Genomic DNA, 20,931 nt, shown 5'->3' on the forward strand with positions numbered 1-20,931 from the left:
TCATAACAGATAAGACATGCTCTGGATAAGACAGAAAGGTGTTCTCAGAGCGAGTTATATCATTCTCTATTTGCTTCTGAAAGCTGAGGGGCATCTTTGGGCGCACAGTTCTAATGAGTCCAGGGAAGAGAGCTTGATGCACAGTTGAAGTGGCATAAAATACACCGGAGCCCAGAACTTAAAGGCTGCCCGTCACGTGGTTTCCAGGCCGCTCCGGTCCTTACATTCACTTAATGTCTTCCTGTGGCTAATGAAGTTGAGCGATGGATTACTGGGCCGGCGACATGGTCTGGATTCTTCATCAGCAGCAAAACACCGTCAGCAACTGCGAGTGGTCAACTCCCGGGGAAAAACGGAGGCGTGTCCCCCCGGGGAGCTCCCCAGCCCAGCTGGCCCGCTCAGCGGCTGCCCCGTTTCACATACCCACAATGCTTAATCCTACACCTAACCACATCAAAATCTTTTCTTCTTTTTCTTAAGAGAGACTAATGACTTTTGGAGGATTTATTCGCAGAAGCAAGCTTGTCAATGCCTGAACAGCCCCAAACTTGGCCATCCACCTTAACTGTTTTCAGGAAGCAAATTTCCACCAAGTAGAAGAAGTCATAGTGTCTTCTGTCTTGGTTGAGCAAATCCAGCCTAATGGGCTAGATGTTTCGGGATGTAAATAAATGAATTGATTAGCCTTTATCCATGGCTGAAAGGAGAAAATTCAGACTCCATATGATGACCACTAATGCGCGTGCGCGCGTGCACACACACACACACACACACACACACACACACACACACTGTGATCCTGCCCGGGCTCGCCTCTCCCGCCTTCTTTCTGCTCCTTCCCAGCTGCCTGGCTTTCCAACCTGGGACCTTGCGGCCACATCTTTTGTGTTCTGGAGGCAGAGCAACCTCTTCCAACTTCAGGCCGTGGCTCCTGACTGGCCGCGGTGTCTTGCAGATCTCAGGTGAAGCGACACCTGCCCAGAACGGCGTTCCGCGGTCCCCTCCCGACGTGGATCCTGCCCCCAGCCCGCCCCATCGCAGCGCCCTGCTGTACTCTCCCGGTCTCTCTCCACGACCCACCCGCCGCCTCCTCCCGGCCCCTGCTCCCCTTCAGCACGGCGCTGCGTGGGGGTCACGAGAGGAGATTGCTACCTTGACGTTTTCACAGAACAGTCACTGGAAGAGAGAGATCCTGAACGAGTTAAACGACAGAAGAGGAAGGCAATGAATTATATCCTCAAGGGCAAAATCGTATGGTCCACTGGCTCTCAAACTTGGCCGCATATTGGAGTCATCTGGGGGCTTTAAAAAAATACTCATGGCTGGATCCCACCCTCACAGACTGATGTAATGAGCCTGGGGTAAGACTTGGGCACTGGGATTTTTTAAATCACCCCAGTTGATTATAATACGAAGCAAAGTTTGATAACACTGCTTTTTTTTTTTTTAATTGAAGCATTACATACAGATAAAGTAGTGCACAAATCGTAAGCCTGCAGCTGAATAAATTTTCATAGACCAACACACTGGCATAAACAGCCCCCAGTTAAGAACAATACTAGTCAGCCCCCGGCCCCGGAAACTCCTCATACCCACTGTCAGAGGTAACCCATCTGATGTTCAAGATGAGTTCTGTCTGCCTGTATGTTCATATATTTGGAGACGTATTCTACACTGGGTCTCTTTGCTTGGGGAAGACACGGACTAGAGAAGTTTGAATCACATAGGACCCACCCTGGAAGACTTCCTGAAAGAGGCAGTGTTTAAGGAAGGCTATGAAGGAGACAGTAGATAAGAGAGGGGAAGGGGGAAAAGGAAGGGAAGCTGGGGAGGGGAGGACAGCCTCGACTGAAAAGAGGCACAGGCTGAAATGCACTATATCCCTCTCTACAGAAAGCCCTGTGCTCAGTCGCTCTGTCGTGCCTGACTCTCTGCGAACCCATGGATGTAGCCCGCCAGGCTCCTATGTCTATGGGCACTCTTCAGGCAAGAATACTGGAGTGGGTTGCCATGCCCTCCTCCAGAGGATCTTCCCGATCCAGGGATCGAACCTAGGACCCCCACAAAGAAGGCAGATTCTTTAGTGTCTGAGCCACCAGGGAAGCCCACAGAAAAGCCTGAGACTGACTTATTTGTTTATGTTGACTGCCCTTGTGCAGGCTTTTTCTCGTTGCAGAGAGCGGGGACTGCTGTTTGCTGCAGTTCAGGCACTCCTCTTGTTGCCAGGCACGGGTTCTAGGCTCTCGGGCCCCAGTATGTGCAGCACAGCCTCAGTAGTTGTGGTGTATGGGCTTAGCCGCTCCAAGGCATGTGGAATCTTCCCGAATCAGAGATCAAACCTGTGTCTTCTGCATTGGTGGGCTGATTCTTATCCACTGTGCCGACAGAAAAGTCTCTAAAGAAAGCCCTAAGATATTTTTAAAGTTTATCCTTCCTTGCAAATATGCTCAGCTCCATATTCAATCATTCCACAAATTTTTACTAATCACCAATCCTGCACTGGGCTCAGAGATGCATAGGTATAGAACTTCTGATTTAATTAAGCGAGACATATAATAAAGAGGCAAGTACATGAAATTACTTACCTGTGGTTGTAAGTACCATGAAGGATGAGAGAAAGAGTGGGACATAGAGGGTGGGAGAAGGAGGTGACATGTGAATTGAGAGTAAAAAGGAAAAACAGATCTGGGAGAAGAATCTTGCTGGAGGGAAGAGTAAATGCAAAAGTCTTGAACTTTGTACAGGAGACGCGACGGTAACTTAGATGCTCAAGAATCTCACAGGCTGCCCCAGTGTCCAGCAATCAGGGCGGTGCCTAGGGTAAAGTGGGCTCCTGGACAATATTTGCTTTAATTACAATATTTGCTTTAATTACATTGGGTTGCGGTCCAGCAGTAAGACAGGCAAACTGACTGCCTCCCAAATGTAGTCGAGAGTGTTGATGTTTAGTTGCTGAGTCACATTCAACTTATTTGTGACCCCGTGGACTGCAGCCCGCCAGGCTCCTCTGTCCATGGGATTTCCCAGGTGAGAATACTGGACTGGGTTGCCACTTCCTTTTCCAGGGAATCTTTCCAACCCAGGGATCGAACTGGAGTCTCCTGCATTGGCAGGCGGATTCTTTACCTCTGAGCCATCGGGGAAACCTGTAATGTGATAGGTGTGTGCTTTAATGGAGCATTCACAGGCTTCTTTGGGTACATGGAAAAGGCTCCTCAACACCACCACCACCTTTCGAGTGAATCCCAGAAGAGATGGCTAGCCTGTCCCTTGCACGCAGCAACTTCTGCTAACTTGATTCACTTGTTGTAACATTCAGCCCTTGCACAAGGAAGCTTCCAGTGGCCTGGCACCTCATCAGAATCACCTGGGAAGTTTCAAAATTTCAGATTTTTCTGGCCCTACCCTAGGATCTAATTTAGTAAGTCTGGGGTGGGGCCTGTGTCTCTTTATCTTACCTAAAAAATCCCCAGGAGATTCTGATGTTGAGCCAGTGTGTTCTGGAAAATATGGTTGAGTCATACCAATCAGTTCATGCCTTTACACATCCCAGAGTTTGAGTGTTGGATCCTAGGATGCTAAGTTCCCTGGAGACTTAAACATAGCCAAGCCACCAACTCTTGGAAGAAGCTTCTCCAAGTGCTAGAGTCTGTGGATTAGTATTTTGCAAATTCGAGTCATGCCCGTACCAACTTCCTCATGTTTTGCTGTATTCTCAACCCACCCGCACCACTATTTATTCTCTATTGTTCCTTAAGGATACTTTTAAAACCCACAAATTATATTAAAATTTAGATTGCTACCATAAATGGAGAGCAGTATCTTTCTCTAAGACAGAGGTAAGCTTAAAGTGAATTCAATGAAAACAGACCATGTTTTGAAAGTCTAACCAGGTACTCTTGCCCCTCCCCAGCTTCTGAGCCAGAAATCTATGGTTTCTTGGTTGAAAATAAAAGTTGGCAAGTGATGGGTGCAAAAGACATACTAGCAGCGAACGGACACTTTCTCGGATTGAAAGGGAATAATGACACTTTCACGACGTGAGTCAGCGTTTTCCAGGGTCATGTCTACACCCCCGAATGACATCTGGGCACCACTGCATTAGGCGCCCCACTGGGGTGGCCAAAGTCTTCTCTGTTGATAACCAGGCTATACACTCTGCAGTCGTAGCAGTAGGGAAAAAAAACACAAATTAATGAAAGAACACTCCAGAAATATGGTCCGAGAAGGAGGTGGCAGCCAGCTAAAAGGAAACTTTCACAGCAGGTACTGTGAGCTCCCCTCACCCCCTCTGTAACCAGCCATTGAGAAAAAGGAAAGAGTGGAGGGGAAATTCGGAAAATTCGGAGAAGAATCCTGAAGAGCGGCTGGCAGAGATCCTGCAGCTCCCTCCTAATTTACTACAAGGCTGGAGTCAGCTCCCCAACTCCTTCTTTCCTAGTTCCCAGTCCTTTAGATGTCATTTTACAGACGCTTCCTGAAGGCACGGGTCCTGTCTTATGCGCACCAGCATCTCCTGTGCTCAGCGCAATCGCAGTAGGTGTTTGTTAAAGGACCGAATGGACCGCAAAGGCCCCATCAGCAGGCTGGGGCTTCTCCGGAACAGGGCAGGTTTGTCCAGGTGAGCTGCCTGCATCTCAGTCTTCTGTCTGTTCAGGCCCAAGTCTGCACCTCCCAATTTTATAACTGTGGTTCCTTAACGACACAGACGAGGGGTTTTTTACTCAACAAGCTATGCTTCCTATCACAGCACTCCGTAAAGGTGTGTTGTGTAATTAGAATTAATTAGCACTAATGCCCCTTTTGCTGACATTGCCAGCGACGAAGTGGGCTTTTCTCTGCCTCAGTTGCCTAAGGACTGGGCCGGGATTAGGTGGGGCTGATCATGGGCGGAGGCCGATGGGGTGATTTAGGGTAAGTGAATTAAAAACTTGTACCACATACGTGTGGAGAAATGAGCATCCCTGCCCTGTGCAGGGATGTTAAAAATGATTAAACAGCACTTTGCCAGGAGTGACAGTAACACCTTGCAATTGACTGGCAGGATGGGAAAGTTTCCTGTGGCCCAAAAGAATGGCTTAGAAAAACATTTGTGAGATGGATCATCCTCGGTAATTTCTCATGAGCGAGGGTAAAAGTGACAGGTGGGCGAGTTGTAGGCAGAAAGTGCCCCTGACCACACTGCTCAGGCCTCAGTTGTGCTAAGTACCAGGTGGGGGGCAGGACTGAGGCATGGGCACTGGTAGAAATCATCACAAAGCCAGTAACAGAGTCACCCCTTGAGATCCTAAATTATTTTAATTATTATTTTAATATCTAAGCCTTAGCTGGCTCTATAGTTAGCGATTTGTGGTATGTCTGATTCCAAAAGAACAAAGGCTTTTTTAGCAGAAGTTTTTAAACCAGAGTAAACAAGAGGTTCACCTGCGGGATTGGGAGTTGTTTGGTCAAAATTGCAGATTCCAAAGAGCTCATCTAGAAGCTTCTCATTTAGAAGGTCAAGGGCAATGGGCCCTAGAAGTTTCCGATTAGGAGATGGAGGTGTGACTCTGCCTCGTGCGTGACACTGGGCAATGTCTGGATACAATTTTGGTTGACACGACTGGGATGGAAGAGTCTGGCATCTAGTGGGTGGACACCCAACATGATGCTTAATTTCCTACAACGCACAGAATGGCCTCCATGACGGAGGATTATGGCCCCAAAAGATCAGTAGTACCAGGGTTAGAACATATTCTTCTAGAGTAAGGCCTAAGAATGTGCATCTTAACAAGAGCCTTAGGAAACGTTAATGCAGGAGGAAGAAGCCCTTGGAAAGATTCCGATAATGCCCGACTTTTTATCCTGAGGCCATGCTGTCAAAGTTCCCTTTTGGCCCAACTAACCATCCTGCCTTCCTCCGAGTCCAGGTTAACTGCCCCTTCTAAGAGCCCCTCCTGTCCCAGCAGACCTCGTTGGCCCCTTTAATTGTCTGTCTCTCCCACTGGAACAAAGTGCCTTGGGGGCAGGGTCCAGGTTCATCCCGACCCCGGAAGCTCAGAGGGGACCGGGCCCAGAGCAGGGCCCCAGTCGCCGGCTGGCTGGAGTCTGTCTGGGCTGGAGTAACGTCTCTTGCACTGAGGCTAGAGCCACTCTGTCTTTCCGAGGTCGTCACGGAACCCTCTTTTAACACCTTTGTGGAGTGTATCACTCTGAAATTATCTTATCTGCTTGCTTTCCATTCATTCAGATATTTTACTGACCACCTACTCTATGTTGCACCATCACTGGAGATAAACCACAGAGGCATAAAACTCTCTTCCCAACAGAACTTATATCCCAGAGGGGAAGTTTGGACAAGAAAAATAGAAAACTGTATATAACATGTGTGGTCATACATGTGACACTGATAAGCCCAGTGGAGAAAAATAAAATAGAGAAATGTGATAGAGGTGGAGATGTCCATGTGAAACTTTAGGTAAGGTTGGCCTCTTGGAGAAAGTGACATTTTAAGCAAAATCCAGATATTTGGGGGCAACTTAGCTGCTCCCCATTAGAACACAGACACTGGGGGGGGGGGGTCAGGATCTTCCCTTTCGCTATGACTTCTGTGTTTCCAGAAGAGAGGCGCATAGTAGGTGCTCAATGAACATATTATTTAAATAAAACAAAGAGAGGACTATGTGATTAAACTATCAAGGAGACAGCAGGGAGATTCCTGCTTTTATAACCATCCAGGAACTAACAGGAAGGTGGGAGAAGCAGAAGCATTCATTGCAAGGGGGTGGCGAGGACATCCCTGGGTCAGATTAAGAGGCAGCAGAGGATGGTGGTCATCCCTCCTCCCAAAGGGAAGCGCAGTCCTCCCTTCCTGATCCTGTGTTCAGGGTCCTGGTTTTGTCCCTGTGGGTGGAGCTTACCTGGCGCCCGGGGCTCCTCCCTCCATCCCCCTGCACCCCGAGCGTCCTTTCTCAGCGCTCCCGCGAGGGGTGTCCCCGCGGCCCGGGGGGCGCGCCGCAGGGCCCGCGAGCGGGGCGCACGGCAGGGCGGGCGGCGCGCCGGGGTCCCCGCCCCGCCCCGCTCCCGGCGGGACACTGTCCCTTTAATAGACTCCCTCTGCCTGGCGCTCTGCGGCTGGGGAGTAAATTTCTCCCTGTCATCAGGTCGCGGGGAGAGGAGGAGGAGTTTGTTAATGTTCAGTTTGTTCAGCGGGATCGATGTTTGCTGGCATCGCCTCGCCCTGTCTTGCGTGTGTGTGAGAGTGTGTGTGTGTGTGTGTGTGTGTGTGTGCGTGCGCGTGGTGTGAGTGTGTGTGTGTGCATCTGCGGGGGGTGTGAGTGTGTGTGTGTGTGTGTGAGTGAGAGGGAGAGGGAGTGCGTGTGTGAGTGTGTGTGTGAGTGTGCGTGTGTGAGTGTGTGCGAGTGAATTCCAGATTTTCTGTCTTTCCCAAACCCGCGCCTGTCCTCTCGCATATCACTCAGAGACGGGGATCTGACAGCAGCCGCAAACCGACAGTGAGAGATCTCTCTGCCCCCGGCGCGAATCCGCCATCGAGCCCGGCGAGGAAGAGGAAGGCGAGGCGGTGGAGGTGCAGGAGGCCGGGAGCCGCAGGAAGGAGCGAGAGGAGCCCGCTGCCTCCCCAGGATTGTTTGTGTGGTTTTTTTTTTCCTTATCTTTACGCGCGCGTGTGCGTCCCGCGTCCCTTCCATCCGAACCCGCTCTTGGATGTTCAATAAAGAAATCAAGTGTCTCAACAGTCACCAAAAAAAAAAAAAAAAAAAAAACAAACCAAACCAAAAAAAAAAAAAAATATTTTCCAAAAAGCAAAAACAAAAAGAGAGAGGAGAAAAAAAACAAAACAAAAAAAAAAATCCAAAACCAAACAAACAAACAAACAAGACAGAACCAACCTCTACTTCAAACCAGCCGGCACGGCCGCCCGAGTCTCGCCTGCCACCCAGAGAGGGGGGTCTCCGGCCCCCGGTGGAGGAGTTGCGGGGGCAGGGGGACAGAGGCCGAGTGACGCCCCGGGAGCCACCGGGCCGGAGGCGGAGGAGACCCGGAGAGGCGAGCGAGACAGCGGGCCCCCGCGCGCGGCGGCTCGGGGCTGGGGCGCCAGAAGTGGGACTGGAGCGAACTAGAGCGATGCCAAGGAGGAAGCAGCAGGCACCCAAGCGGGCGGCAGGTAAGAGACCCGGCTCCGCGCGGGGCGGCCCGGCCGGGCGGCCCGGGGCGCCAGCTCCTCGCCCGGGCGCCCCGGGACGCCACCCCCCTCGCTTGCCTTTCGGGGGCGTCCGCTCCGGGTGCCCCCCTCTGCCCGGCTAATAACCCCGTCCTCGCTCGCCTTCTCCAGCCGCCCCAATCCTCCTCTTTCCAGGCTCCGGTTGGGGGGTGGGGGCAAGCTATCCCACCAAGCCTTTCCTCCTTAAACTTTTTTTCCCTCCACCCTCTACCCCACCCCTAACTTTCTCCCAGTCTGCTTCTTGCCTCTTGGGCCAAAGTTACGCTGTGCATTTGGGGTTCGCAGTGGGGAGCAACCCTGCCGCCCCCGCCCCCCTCCGGGTGGTCGCTGCCAGTGACTTCTGGCCTCAGGGGACCGCGCTTCCTCTCGCGGGGGTTTGGGGCGCTGAACTTTGAGCCGTGCCCCAGCCAGAGGCTGCACGGCTGGCTCTGGGGCAAGCCATGGGAGTTCAGCTTTGATCGCCAAGGTGTAAAAAACCACCCCAGGAAAGGAACCTTTGAATCTGTTTTCCAAGAGGAGCCTCCTTTGTAAATCTAATCAACACTCTCCCTTCTCTTTAAAAAAAAAAAAAGTGTGGGGAGGGGGGATGCCCCTTGAACATTGAAACAGCTCTGGATCTTCTTTGCACAGAGTGAGTTGCAAACTTTGTAAATTGATTTGTGCGGTAGGAACTATCCCATTTGAATTCTTACCACCCCCTCTTCCAAAAAAAGGAAAGAGAGAGGAACAGGTTAATGGATCAGGACATCAGAGCTTGTAAAGGATTTTTTTCTTCCTTTTGGGTTGCTTAATTGCTTTTTTAATAGTATGCTGGGGTTTTGTTTCTCGGAAGTGTAATATGAAAGTTCATTTTTCTCCTGCCAGACCCACCCACTGAAAAATCAGCTTTCCACTTGATTGCTAGTTTTGATTTGACATTTGATTGATCACCTGTCATCTCACTGCCTTTGATCTATTCATTCTTGATATATATCAATAAATCACTCACCATGGTAACTCAGAGTGCCAGTGACGCAAGCCTTGCCCTCTAGATTGAGAGCCAGACATGCACAATTATTATCTTGTTTGGCTTTTAATGTGGGCGTTTTTATTTCTTTGTGTCCTTCAGTTGAATCGGGCTTTAGCAAAGAGCTTAAGTTTTTTCCTCCCCTTCTTTCTGTCTTTACCCTCAAGCTTTAAGGCAGCATCCGTGAAGGCTGGTCTTCTGCAGACCCCCCACAATATTTCCTTCTGTTCCAACTGGAGCGAAACGTTAGGGAGAAGAAGTTCAGTGGAACACTTTCATAAACTTTGCAAAGCCACCCTCAGAACAAATCCAAAGTTAGTCACAAATCTGGGCAAAGTGGGTGTTTGTGTCTGAACATGCTGGACCACCAAGCTCATCTTCCATCGTGGCCTGATTCCAGCCAAGAATGGCAGTACATGTGCTTGGAGATATCCACAATTATCTTCCCTTTTGAGCGCAGAATTGCTTCTGAAACTGCATATGGATTGGTTCAAATTGCATGGGGAAAAATCATTTATAAAGCTTTGATTCATTTATTGGCCAATTGTTTCTCTAAGAGCAAAATAATTTAGATATTTTAGTACCGTATATATTTAGAACTTGCTTAGTCAATGAGGTGTTCTTTTTTCCACTCTAGCTACCTCTTCTGCAAACAGTTTCTTCCTCCTACCCCCGTCCCTTTCTACATTTAACTCACTTATTTTTTAAAACTTAGATTGCTTTGCAATCTGAACAGCTTTGGGGTATGCACTGGCCTTTGAGACTCAGAAAGAGTAAGCTTGCTTCGTCTAGGTCTAGCAACATAAGTTTAAGTACAGCTAGATTATTAGAGATAAAGTCCTTAGTGTTGTCCCACAAGAGAACCCCGGGCAACAGTCCAGCAAGAAGTGATACTGCCCTGAAAAGTACTCTTTTTTTTTTTTTCCCCTTGTTGTTCCGGTAAAGGCCATCAACAACTAGGCAGTAATTTAAATTACCAGAATGACTGGACATGTCTCCTTTGGTAAGCTCATTACAAAAAGTGCATTGCTCAGAATTGCACTGCTTTGATTATAATTGTCCTCTGATCAATGAGGATTCAGGTGTGTATAACATAAAGCTGTATCACATTATTTAAATTAGATCCTTTTCATTAAGCTGGTATCTGTTGGAGTTAGTTTATGTGTTTGCTGTAGTGTGTGTGTGTGTGTTAGAAAGTTCTGACTGTAGTTTCAGTTTCCTGGCATATTGTATTCCTAGTGTCTTTATGTATTTGTTTTCATGGCTTTTATTATTTTCACTGGCAGAAGTGGAAACCCTTGTCAAGCTGAAAGGGAATAATTCATTTTGTACACAATGCGGCCACTCTTACGGTATTATTTACTCACATATTACTGAAGCGGATATTTTTCCACGTAATATTTCTTTCCTCTAAAGTCACCGATGCATGCTCTGTTTTAGCTAAAGTGGTTATTCCCACGTGAAGTTAGCTGCTTTGAGATTCTTTTGCCAGTTAACATCCAGGGAGAAGAGCAAGGTGGGCTCCAGAACTGTGGCCATGCTAACTTTTATCACTGCTTAAAATTAAACACAATACACAACTGTAAGTAATTATTCCCATGGGCTGCTGTTGAAAGCTCGATTTCTAGCTTGATTAATGAATAATGTAAGATAGAAAAAGCCTGTGAGTGAATCAGAACTGAGACTCTTTCCCAAGAACTGTTGGAGGCAATTTGATTCCTTTGCATTATTAGTTTTAAGTTCCACGTTTCAAGGAATCATTTACGGAACTTTCTAATAAAGCAGGTATGTGGATAGAATGAGTGAGATGATATTACAAGCGATGGGGAGTGTTAGCCTTTACTGGTTATGTTCCTCCCTCCTTTAAGGGAAAGGCTGTGAGGTAGGCAGCTCTCTTTAAGGAAACAGCTAAGTCAGAACATTTCCCTTCGAAATGTCATTCTTCCTGGCTTTCTAACGCCACGCTCTTCCACCATACTGTAACTTCGGGCAAGGAAGAAAGTTTAGAAAGCAGCCTACAGTACCCCGGGGGTTTGCGTACGTGTGCATGTGTATGTTTGCTTCCTTTGATATATATTTCATTCACCACTAAAATGTATCTACTTTTTAACCTGAAAATATTGCAGAACTCTGTACCAGCATCTTTCCCCCCTATCCATTGTAGGGAAGACAGGGAAGATGGCAGAAAGGTAAAATAAAACAGAACGGTGTTTTGATTTGTTTGTATTTTGCAGGACGCAGAGTCGTTAAAAATTTAAAACTGTAGACTTACACTCTAACCCTTCTATTTCCGACAATCTATCGCAGCCTCTGTACGCACACGTGCAACATATTTTATTTCACCATCCTGAACTCTTGGTTTTATATAATGCCAGCCTATTCCAATAGGAAGCAAAATCTTTGGAAATCATATACATATGAATGTCTAACGTATATATAAATTACAGGCTTCTGTCTATCGGAAGAGATGAAATGTTTTCTTTTTGCTGACTCTCAGAAGCTATCTGGTAATCCAGATCTGAGGAAAGTCTTGCAGGAAAGAACAGCTCTCTCCATTTATTTTGTTTATTTAATATGGAGATGAATAATGCAGATTTTGTTTTCATGAATGTCCTTGTGTGGCAGTAAACATTAGACTATTAGCAATCATTACTTAAAAGTTGCAATTTGCACCTTAATAGCACAGGTTATTTACATGGGAAGCATATTCAGCAGGGACAGTTCAGAATACTGCAGAGGAGGGCTGAGATGACCTGAGCCATCTCTTTTTCAGACTCACGATGGCAATGACTAGATTAGCTGGCTAGGTCTCAGCAATAGGCAGACAGCTCAGGGTGAAGTTTACCTTTAGTTCACTGGCGAGTGGGATGGGGTTCAAGAGAACTGGAAACAGGGTGGAGTCCCAACCCTGGCACTCTCAGTTTCTTTAAGCATAGTTCAGAAAGACAGGTTCACATCTTGAAGGTTTAAATATGCATGCTAGAGACCCCTTCACTTACCCAAACAGTATGATGTTTAACAGATGAATGGAAAACAAACAAACAAAAGAAAACATACATACCCCCACCCCTAAAGGTTCACAGCAGCGTGAACTGTTGAGGCTATTCTTGTTATTTAAGGCAGATGCCTGAAAAAAGAAAGGACAGGTACCTTGAAATCACACTCTCCACACAGTGTTTTGGGTGGAAATTGATGGTTTCACTGGTCCTTCTCCCCCTGCCCTCCCAAGCCCCTTCTCCCTCCTCTCATCTCACCCTTAAAGACTCAGATTGAGTGGGACAGCTCAAAAGCCCATTTGTTTTAGGCATTTATTGATTTCATTTTTAATCTGCCATATCAGGACACAATACATTAACCCTAATCAGCAGATTGCAAGTGACAGGGAGTTCTAGTGGAAGCCAGGTAAGGAGGAGGGGGCATGAGAAACTTCTGGACAAGAAAAATCTTTTGGCTTGGGGGTTGGAAATCAGAGGCCACTTTTGACGAGGGTAGATGCATCCCTCCGAAACTCTGTGTATTTATTTTTCTACCATCTTACATTTATTTTTTCTCCCAGTCTCCTCGACTCTCTTGCTAGCACTCAGGAAACCTTCACGCCCAACAAATACCTCCTAGGCATCTTTAGCAGTTCTGTCCCTAGAAGCATCTTGCCTTTTGTCACCTTCTCCAATGGAGGCTTATGCTTTCATTTCATCCCAGCTGACTTCCCATTCACTTGACCGAATTTCTCCAACTGGATAATACCTGGGTTGATCTATTTATCATGGGAGTTGTACTCTCGATTGAGCAGGTTTTAAGGGGGCACTGAGCCTGGCATTATTTAAGGCCATTGAAATGAGGCACTTCTGCTCATCACTGCAGCTGAGCTTAGGGAAATCAGCCAGGAGGAGAACCTAGGCCCTGTTCATGTTTATGCTGGGTCCGTAATTAGCTGACACGAGTTAAATGTCCAGAGTGGGGCTTCCTTTCCATCGCTGGATTTGTACCATCAATTTTGTTTAGGTATGTCATGGTCTAGGAAGACTCAGCCCGTATTTCAAAGGCAATGTCTGTGTCCACCCAAATCCCCTTTAAAAAACACAAAATTGCCTGACAAATTCTATATTAAGACCAGGCATACACAGAGTATCATTTTCGTTTGATGCAAAGTCAGTTGGAAATGCATTAAACTAACAGAGAGTGTCTTGCATCGCTTCCCTGAAGCAGTGCTTTTTCATTACATATTTAATTACAATCAAATTGAGCGACTTTTATAAAAAAAAAAAATCACAGTGGTATTAAAAGAAGCTCGGAACACAAATAATTCTGTTCCTTTGCAAGTTGAGAATGTTGTTGTATTTTTATTCCTTTGGGAGAAATTTATTTTCATTCTTCTAATGTTGGGGTAAATATAGAATGTCTTCTCTCTAGTCTGTTATCAGAGAGATCTCCTCCTTCTACCTTCCTAGAACCTCTTCACCCTGGAAGAGGTTTTTTTTCAAATCTATTTTTCAGTAATTTGTAACAATGTGTATTTTTACAATTATTTTAAGTTTCCTAAGTTCCAGTGAAAGTTAGAAATTCTCCTGTTCCTTAGGGTGACCTTTGGCAAGCCGCTCTATGGTTATGAATGAGCTTAGTCATTCTAACCACATAAGAAAAAGCTTGTTGAGACTGCTTGATTACCTGGATGCTGCAGGAAGGGAAACACACTCTATCATTACAGGCCTCTATATACTACACTGTTTTCACTGGATTTATAATTTTTTTCCCTGCTACTGACGTGTCAATCACTTGTTTTAGGAACTTTTTTTTTTTTTTTTTCGGGAGAAGGGATATGTTTAGCATGTAAAAGTCGATTTCAAGATACTCTGGGTCTTTAAGAAATGATAATAAAAATTAGAGACTTTAGAGCCCAACTGTGACTTCTGGACTCCATCTGCAGAGTCAGAGGGCCTGTGTGCAGGTCGTAGGTGCATCTGGAGTGTCTTTAGCAGCTTGGCCGTGTTTGCGTCACTTGTTTCATTGGAGGGTGGCTGTCGGGCTCAGGTCCTTCCCAAAGATATTATAAATATGCATACGTGACCTGGCAGGGGCAAAATGTGAGATGCAGGTGGGGCTGCTGATGTATTTGTCTCCAAAGCAAACTCCATGGATGAAATGAGTAAATAATTTGGAGGGATTCAGAGGTCATCAGAACAGCCATGTGGGACGGCCAGTTGTTGCCCCTCTCGGTCTTTTGCTTTCCCTCCGAGGAGAACGATGTCCTCTTGGGCATTCTCAAACATTTTGTGATGCCAAAGCAATGCCTAAAATGTTAAAAAAAAAAAAAAAAATTGAGAAATTAAAATTCAGGATGTATGGCTAGCTAATCCTGTTATTAATATATCAGTATTATTTAGCTATGCTTAACAACAGGGAATGTACAATGCAAAAGTTTTAGAGATAATGAGCTTAGAGAAATTACATGGGGAAAAAAAAATACCTGGATCCTATTTGAAAGGATTTGTCTTGAATTTTCTCATCTAAATAAGAGTTTCCTTTCCATTTGTGTTAATTTAAAAAATGATTCAATATCCCTCTACCCACTACCCGACCTGAAACAGGGTCTAGCAAAGCTCTCTCTGGATATACAAAGATATAGGACATTGTAATGTACACCCCGTTTCTCAAAATAGTTTCAGAAAACCAAATATGGGCTTGCAAACTAAAAGCAAAACCTCCACAAGCTCAATAACATAGCCAGTTCAGGGTTCAAGATTGAAAACTTTGTTTCGGCAGGGTAAGAAGAAAATAGCATTGCATCGTAACTACACATCTCCCCCAGCACAGGAGGAGCAGTGAAACAGGAAAGATTTTTAAGGAGCTTTTTAGCTCTTTTGCATGTCTCTCCAAAGACTAATTTAATTGAAAAGCTGTAGTGTCCATTTATGCTGAAGGAAAAACCGTGTGTTTCTGTAAAACTGCTAGATGGTAAGGTGGATTTTTTTTTAAAAGCCAGCATTCTGCAGTTTCTTTCAGTACAAAAATTAAAGATCACTGGTCTTAATTAGTTGAGTGCTTTCAGAGCTGAGTGAATACTCTGAAATCACCTCTGAGCTTTCTTCTTCAAGCTACATCCAAGTCATTTCTATGGAAATTATACAGTTTCGGTATTAAGGTGGGCAGAACACAGTTATTGTTTTTAATGAAAATAGCTACGAGGGGCAGAATGAGATAAAAACAGAGTTGGCAGTGACCATACTGTGTGTAATGGATCTGGAAGAAACTTCTTTAAATGTTTTACTGCGTCATGAAAAAAAATCCGTGGAATCTGGCTATTGGTGACGTGGGAGATTCAAAAAGAAGACAGAAGGTCAAGGTATTCTATAGGGGAGATTTGTATGAGCAGGGGCAGCAGCATGTACATATTTCTATATAAACTGCAAGGGGCTGACTTTAAATCACCTCCATTTATCAGATGCTTAGACTTTTCTCTGTATTTAGAAGCCTCTCTCTTTTAACCCCAGGGAGATACAAATCGCTTCTGGGCCAAGATGATGCTGTAGAGAAGAGTTAAATCTGTTCTGTGTTTGGTACCACTTGGTACAGAAAAAAGATGCCAAAATGAAAAGCTATATAAGCACATTTTATATCAGAGTTGCCTTTAGCTATTCTCCTTTATTAGAAAGTTGGGTATGTGGCTGTACCCGTCTTCTTGTTTTCTCCCTTGGGATTAGGTGTAGGCTGTGGAAGGAACTATGGAAGAGGAGGAAATGACCTGGGTTCTGGTTACAGCTCCCCCACCCTAGTTCAGTGGCCCTGGGCCAGCTCAGAGATAAACCTTACTCTAGAGAATAAGAGTGTGAGTTCAGGAGTCAGACTAACCCAAGTTCAAATCCTTAGGTCTTCTTTGTTGGAGGTTTATGTTTGGAACAGTTGCTCAAATCTCCCCCAATTTTCCATCCTGCAAGCCAGGGCTAAGAACCTTCACTCTTTCCCAGTAGCATATCGGGCTATGGAAGTCCTTCTGACCCGATCAGGACCTTCTGACCTGAGGGCGCTCATCTTCTGGTGTCATATGTTTTTGCCTTTTCATACGGTTCCTGGGGTTCTTGGGGCAAGAATACTACAGTGGTTTGCCATTCCCTTCCCCCGGTGGACCACGTTTTGTCAGAACTCTCCACCATGACCCGTCCACCTTGGGTGGCCCTACGTGGCATGGCTCATAGCTTCATTGAGTTACGCAAGACCCATCACCACGACAGGGCTGTGATCCATGAAGTGGAATCATAGTTCTTCTTAAGACTCAGGATTTTGGAAAGGATGATACAAATGCTTCAAAACTGCTTGGGGCCACACCTAACAGAGTGGCTATATCTTTGTCCCAAAAAAACAGACCATGAAAATGTGCACCAGAGGGAAATGAGCAACCTGCCGGTTGTCATGGGACCAGAGGTTCAGGACTCAACAGGAATCAGACATGGGTGCTTTTTGATTTTTAAAACTGGAGTATAATCACTCAGTAGTGGTTTAGCCTTTTCTGAGAAAGATTCGTGCTGAATGGGTTGGAACCCTGTCCCAGCTCAAAAAAAAAAAAAAAAAAAAAAATTATATCCTAAGGAATAGTAATTATAGCCCTAGCAACAATAAATATAACACCTATAATAATGATATTTGTCGCTACCTAAGTGTTTATTATATGCCAGGCATTTTACCAGGCATTTCATGAGTTTTACAATCATTCCTTCAAGCCGCAGTTATTTTCTGAGTTCTCAGCGTGTGCCCAGTCCTGTTCTGGTCACCAGGATCCTCAGGGGTATTAGGATGGGGATGATCCCTGGGGATCTTACCCTCCAGTTGGGGGGAGCCAGAGAATATGCAAGGAATTTAACAAAGAGAAAAGATAATTTTCATATAGAAGAAAGCTCTACTATGACAACATTTTATAAAAGAACAGGATGGGGCAACATTTGTGCGGGTGGTCAGAGGAGACCTGCCCGAAGTGGGAACCCTTGAGCAGAGTCCTAGAGCATTCCTGAGTTAGAGGCTAGAACAGTATCTTTATTTTCCTGACGGGGGTCTGAGTAGCCTGTAGAGCAATTCATCTACCGTCGTGCAGTGGCCGAGTTGGTTTGAGACTTGCCGCTTCCAAGATGCAGGCACTTGATCTGCTGTGGTAGTTTACCTGGAAGAGCCACAGTCATTTGCCGACCAAAGACCCTCATTTCCTGTTCTTCTTCCGGGGCGTCTGCAGTGATGTCTAAACCTGGTCATGGGTGGATCCTGAGAACACTGACAGAGGATGTTGCCCTCCGTGGCCTCCCCATCTGGAATCTTAGGACCATCCACCATCCATGAAGCCTGCACTTCTCTTCATGTGTGTATATTTGCGTTCATGTGTTTATTCACCTTGCAGATGTTGACTGTTCACCTACTATGTGCCAGGCATTGATCCTGGCACCAGAATATTGAAGTAGGGAAAATCCCAGCAAATATTCTTGGGGGTGAGGCCAAAAAGCTAATGAACAAATAAATATATAATATTAAATTGTCCTAATGGCATTTCAAAAAAAAAAAAAAGAATTGGAATGAGTGGACTAGAGAGGGATGGAGAGTTGCTATTTTGTGGAAAGTGGTTGGGTGGTGACATTTGATCAGACGGCGAGGAACTAGCCATGCACAGATCTGGGAGAAACTTTCCAGGCAGATGAGGCAATAAAAACCTGAGGTCGGAAATATCTCGTATGCCTGAGGAGTATGTCGGAGGCCGCTGCTCCTGGAGCAGATGAAGACAGGGGAGAGTGGCAGGACAGGAGGAGGAGAGAGGCAGGACAGACCCTGCCTGGCCTCCTAGATCTGAATCTAAGCGCGGTGGCACCCTTGCGGTCCTTGCCCAGTCGCCAAGCCGTGCCCAGCTCTTTGTTGACCCTGCGGACTGCAGCACGCCAGGCCTCCCCGTCCTTCGCCACCTCCCGGAGTTTGCTCAAACTCAGGTCCATCGCGTCGGTGATGCCATCCAACCATCTCATCCTCTGTCGTCCCCTTCTCCTCCTGCCCTCAATCTTTCCCAGCATCAGGGTCTTTTCCAGGGAGTCCCTGGAGGCGTCCAAGCAGGGGAGTGATGCCATCTGACTGGGTTATTAGTAGAACAGGGGTACTTGATTATATTTCAAAGGTGGTGGACTTCGGTGTGTTCCTCCATTTAATCTGCTTACTTGGCCCCTCAGTGATGGTGACTAGGATGCTTGGAATGGTACCAGGCTCCTCTGTCCATGGGATTCTCCAGGCCAGAACACTGGAGTGGGTAGTCATTCCCTTCTCCAGGGCATCTTCCCGACCCAGGGATCGAACCCAGGTCTCCTGCATTGCATGCAGATTCTCTACCATCTGAGCCACTGGGGAGGCCTGTTGGAAGTGACAGCTGAAGGTGAAAACACATGCCTAGGCTTTATGGAGGAACTGACAGGTATGACGATGGATGGTCTCTCTGAGGCTGTGGAAAGAACAAGAAATACTGAAAACCAAGCCAGTCTGGGATCTGCTGCAGCTCCTCCCGACTGAACTGGCCACCACTGCTCTAAGGGCAGTCCCTTAGCCTTGCTGTGCCTCGGTTTCCCCACCTGGCAAATGGAGACGTGGTGTTGCTCACCTCGCACTGTGGTGGTAACGATTAGACGGTATGATGCCAGGGAAACCCCAGTGCAGTCTCTGGCACTTACATGGCATCTTCTCCATACATGAATTTATGTTTTGTTTTCTGTAGGAATTATGGGAGATTTCTAGGCACTTGAATTAGTCCTTGTATTTATTAGGCACTAAATAAATATTTCCTGATGAATGAATACATGAGGCTATAAATAAGTAAATGAATAAATACTTTAATTAGCATGTTACTTTGTATACTAATTAACTAATTTCAAGTATAAGGATCTCTTTTACACCTCTAAAATTTTTTGGCAGACCTCTGTACCAATTGCGATCATAGTTCCGCTTTGAATATTTATCAATGTAGGAAATGCTAATGACAAAAAGATGGCGATTTTACTGAGAAGCTTGTAATTTGTTCATCATGACATCCTCTGGCTTCAGTTGACGAGCAGTGATTCACCTTTTTTTTTTTTTGCAGTAAATACTGTTTATTCATCTTCTAGAGATTGCTTGGTGATACTCTGGATTGGTAGACGTCCTCCTTAAGTCCAGACTCTGGTGGAGGCAAAGGGGCTGGGGATTCTCCTTTTGAGCAGCAGACGTCTGTCTCTCTCTCTGTCTCTCTGTCTTTCTCTCTCCCTCTCTGTCTCTCTCTCTCTCTCTCTCCCACTCTGCTCCCCAGGTGCAGTGGTTTCCTGCCCGCAGCCCCCTGGTGCTCCCAGCCTCCCAGGGTTGGGCGTCTCCCCCTCCCGCACTGGAACCCTGCGCTCATCCCCTCGGGCCCAAGGCAGCGAGCTTAGGGGTTGTTAAGCTAATAGGAGAAGGCTATAGGCTGTTTCCTGGTAACGCCTTCTTCACTTTTTAATTGTCACCTGCAGATAAGTGCCTGGCAGAAGAAAGAAGGGAGATTGGCTGGTGCCTGTTAAGGAATATCTTAGGACAAAGAGCCCGGGCTTAGCCGAAAGTATTGGGGCTTTTTCTGCCTGCCTTAGGACCTTTATTTAACCAATGTGTTCAAGGTCTGCTGTGTACCAGGTCCTGTGGAAGGCGCTGGAACTAGAGGCTTGAGTCAAAATTTGACAAAAGGCCTGCCTTCTTGAGGCTTACATCTGTGTGGCAGACGGGTCCCAAACAAGCAAGCAGAGGCCCATCCCTCCGTGTCGGGAGTGGGGTGTGCAAGAGAAACTTAATGGAGGGTGAGGGGTCCCATGTCCCAGGAGGATGAGCTGTCTTAGATAAGACCATCAGCAGAGGCCCTGCCCTCCGTGCAGGTGATGTGAGTCTGGGTTCTAGGAAGGTGGCAGAGATCACAGGGCGATTCTCTGGGGAAGCTGGGTCCGGGGCTGGGGAAGTCGGGGGGCTGGAGCTGCTGCAGGATCTGCCAGAGCAACAAGGGGACCGGGGCGGCTGGAGCAGAGGGGGAGCGGGCGAACGGTGGGGCCGCTGGGTTAGACGGCCGCCAAGGTCCTCGAGGACCAGGGACGCTGCGAACGAAGCCACGGTTCTAACGGAATGGGAAGCCTCGGAGGGCGAGGGCGCAGCGAGAGCCGGGTTTGACCAAGGCCTTTGCAGGATCGTGCTGCTGCCATGCTATTTCTCAGGGACAAGGCTGCAAGCGCAGGTGGCTCAGTGGTAAAGAGTCCGCCTGCAATGCAGGAGACCCGGGTTCCATCCCTGGGTCGGGAGGATCCCCTGGAGAAGGGCGTGGCTACCCACTCCAGTATTCTTTGCCAGGAGAATTCCATGGACCAGGGAGCCTGGTGGGCTACACTCCACGGGATCGCAAAGAGTCGGACACAACTCAGCAGGCACGCACACAAAGGTTGTAAGCGAACGGACCCCTCGGAGGCTCCTATCGATCTAGTGAAAGCCTGGTGATGATTTGGACCAGACTGATGGGGGAGAAGATGGGAAACTTGGTCCAAAGATAGACAAGATGTGCAGAAAAGTGCAGGTGGGTGTGAGTGAAAAAAGGTATACTGAGAACTGTATATGAAAACCTAACTATATTTATCCTCTTATCTTCTTGAATTCTTTCTCTTGCTTCTTTCCTGGAGTTGTACATAAGGTTCTTACTGAAAAGTGTCACTCTATC

At 46.8% G+C, this 20,931-nt stretch overlaps 1 protein-coding gene across 3 annotated transcripts in view; it reads left to right on the plus strand.

Annotated features, from left to right (window-relative positions):
- The first annotated feature begins 7,150 nt into the window (after positions 1-7,150).
- TSHZ2 (teashirt zinc finger homeobox 2) overlaps positions 7,151-20,931 on the plus strand; it is a 480,973-nt gene continuing 467,192 nt past the window's right edge. For 2 of the 3 annotated variants that reach the window (XM_061127530.1, XM_061127531.1), the window contains exon 1: positions 7,151-8,164. In XM_061127530.1, coding sequence (XP_060983513.1) covers positions 7,705-8,164 — 460 coding nt within the window. In that variant the 5' untranslated portion in view covers positions 7,151-7,704. The remainder of the gene's footprint in view (positions 8,165-20,931) is intronic. The other variant, XM_061127529.1, reaches the window with a different exon arrangement.

The sequence above is a fragment of the Dama dama genome, chromosome 23 (genome assembly GCF_033118175.1).
Source record: "Dama dama isolate Ldn47 chromosome 23, ASM3311817v1, whole genome shotgun sequence".
Taxonomy (NCBI): domain Eukaryota; kingdom Metazoa; phylum Chordata; class Mammalia; order Artiodactyla; family Cervidae; genus Dama; species Dama dama.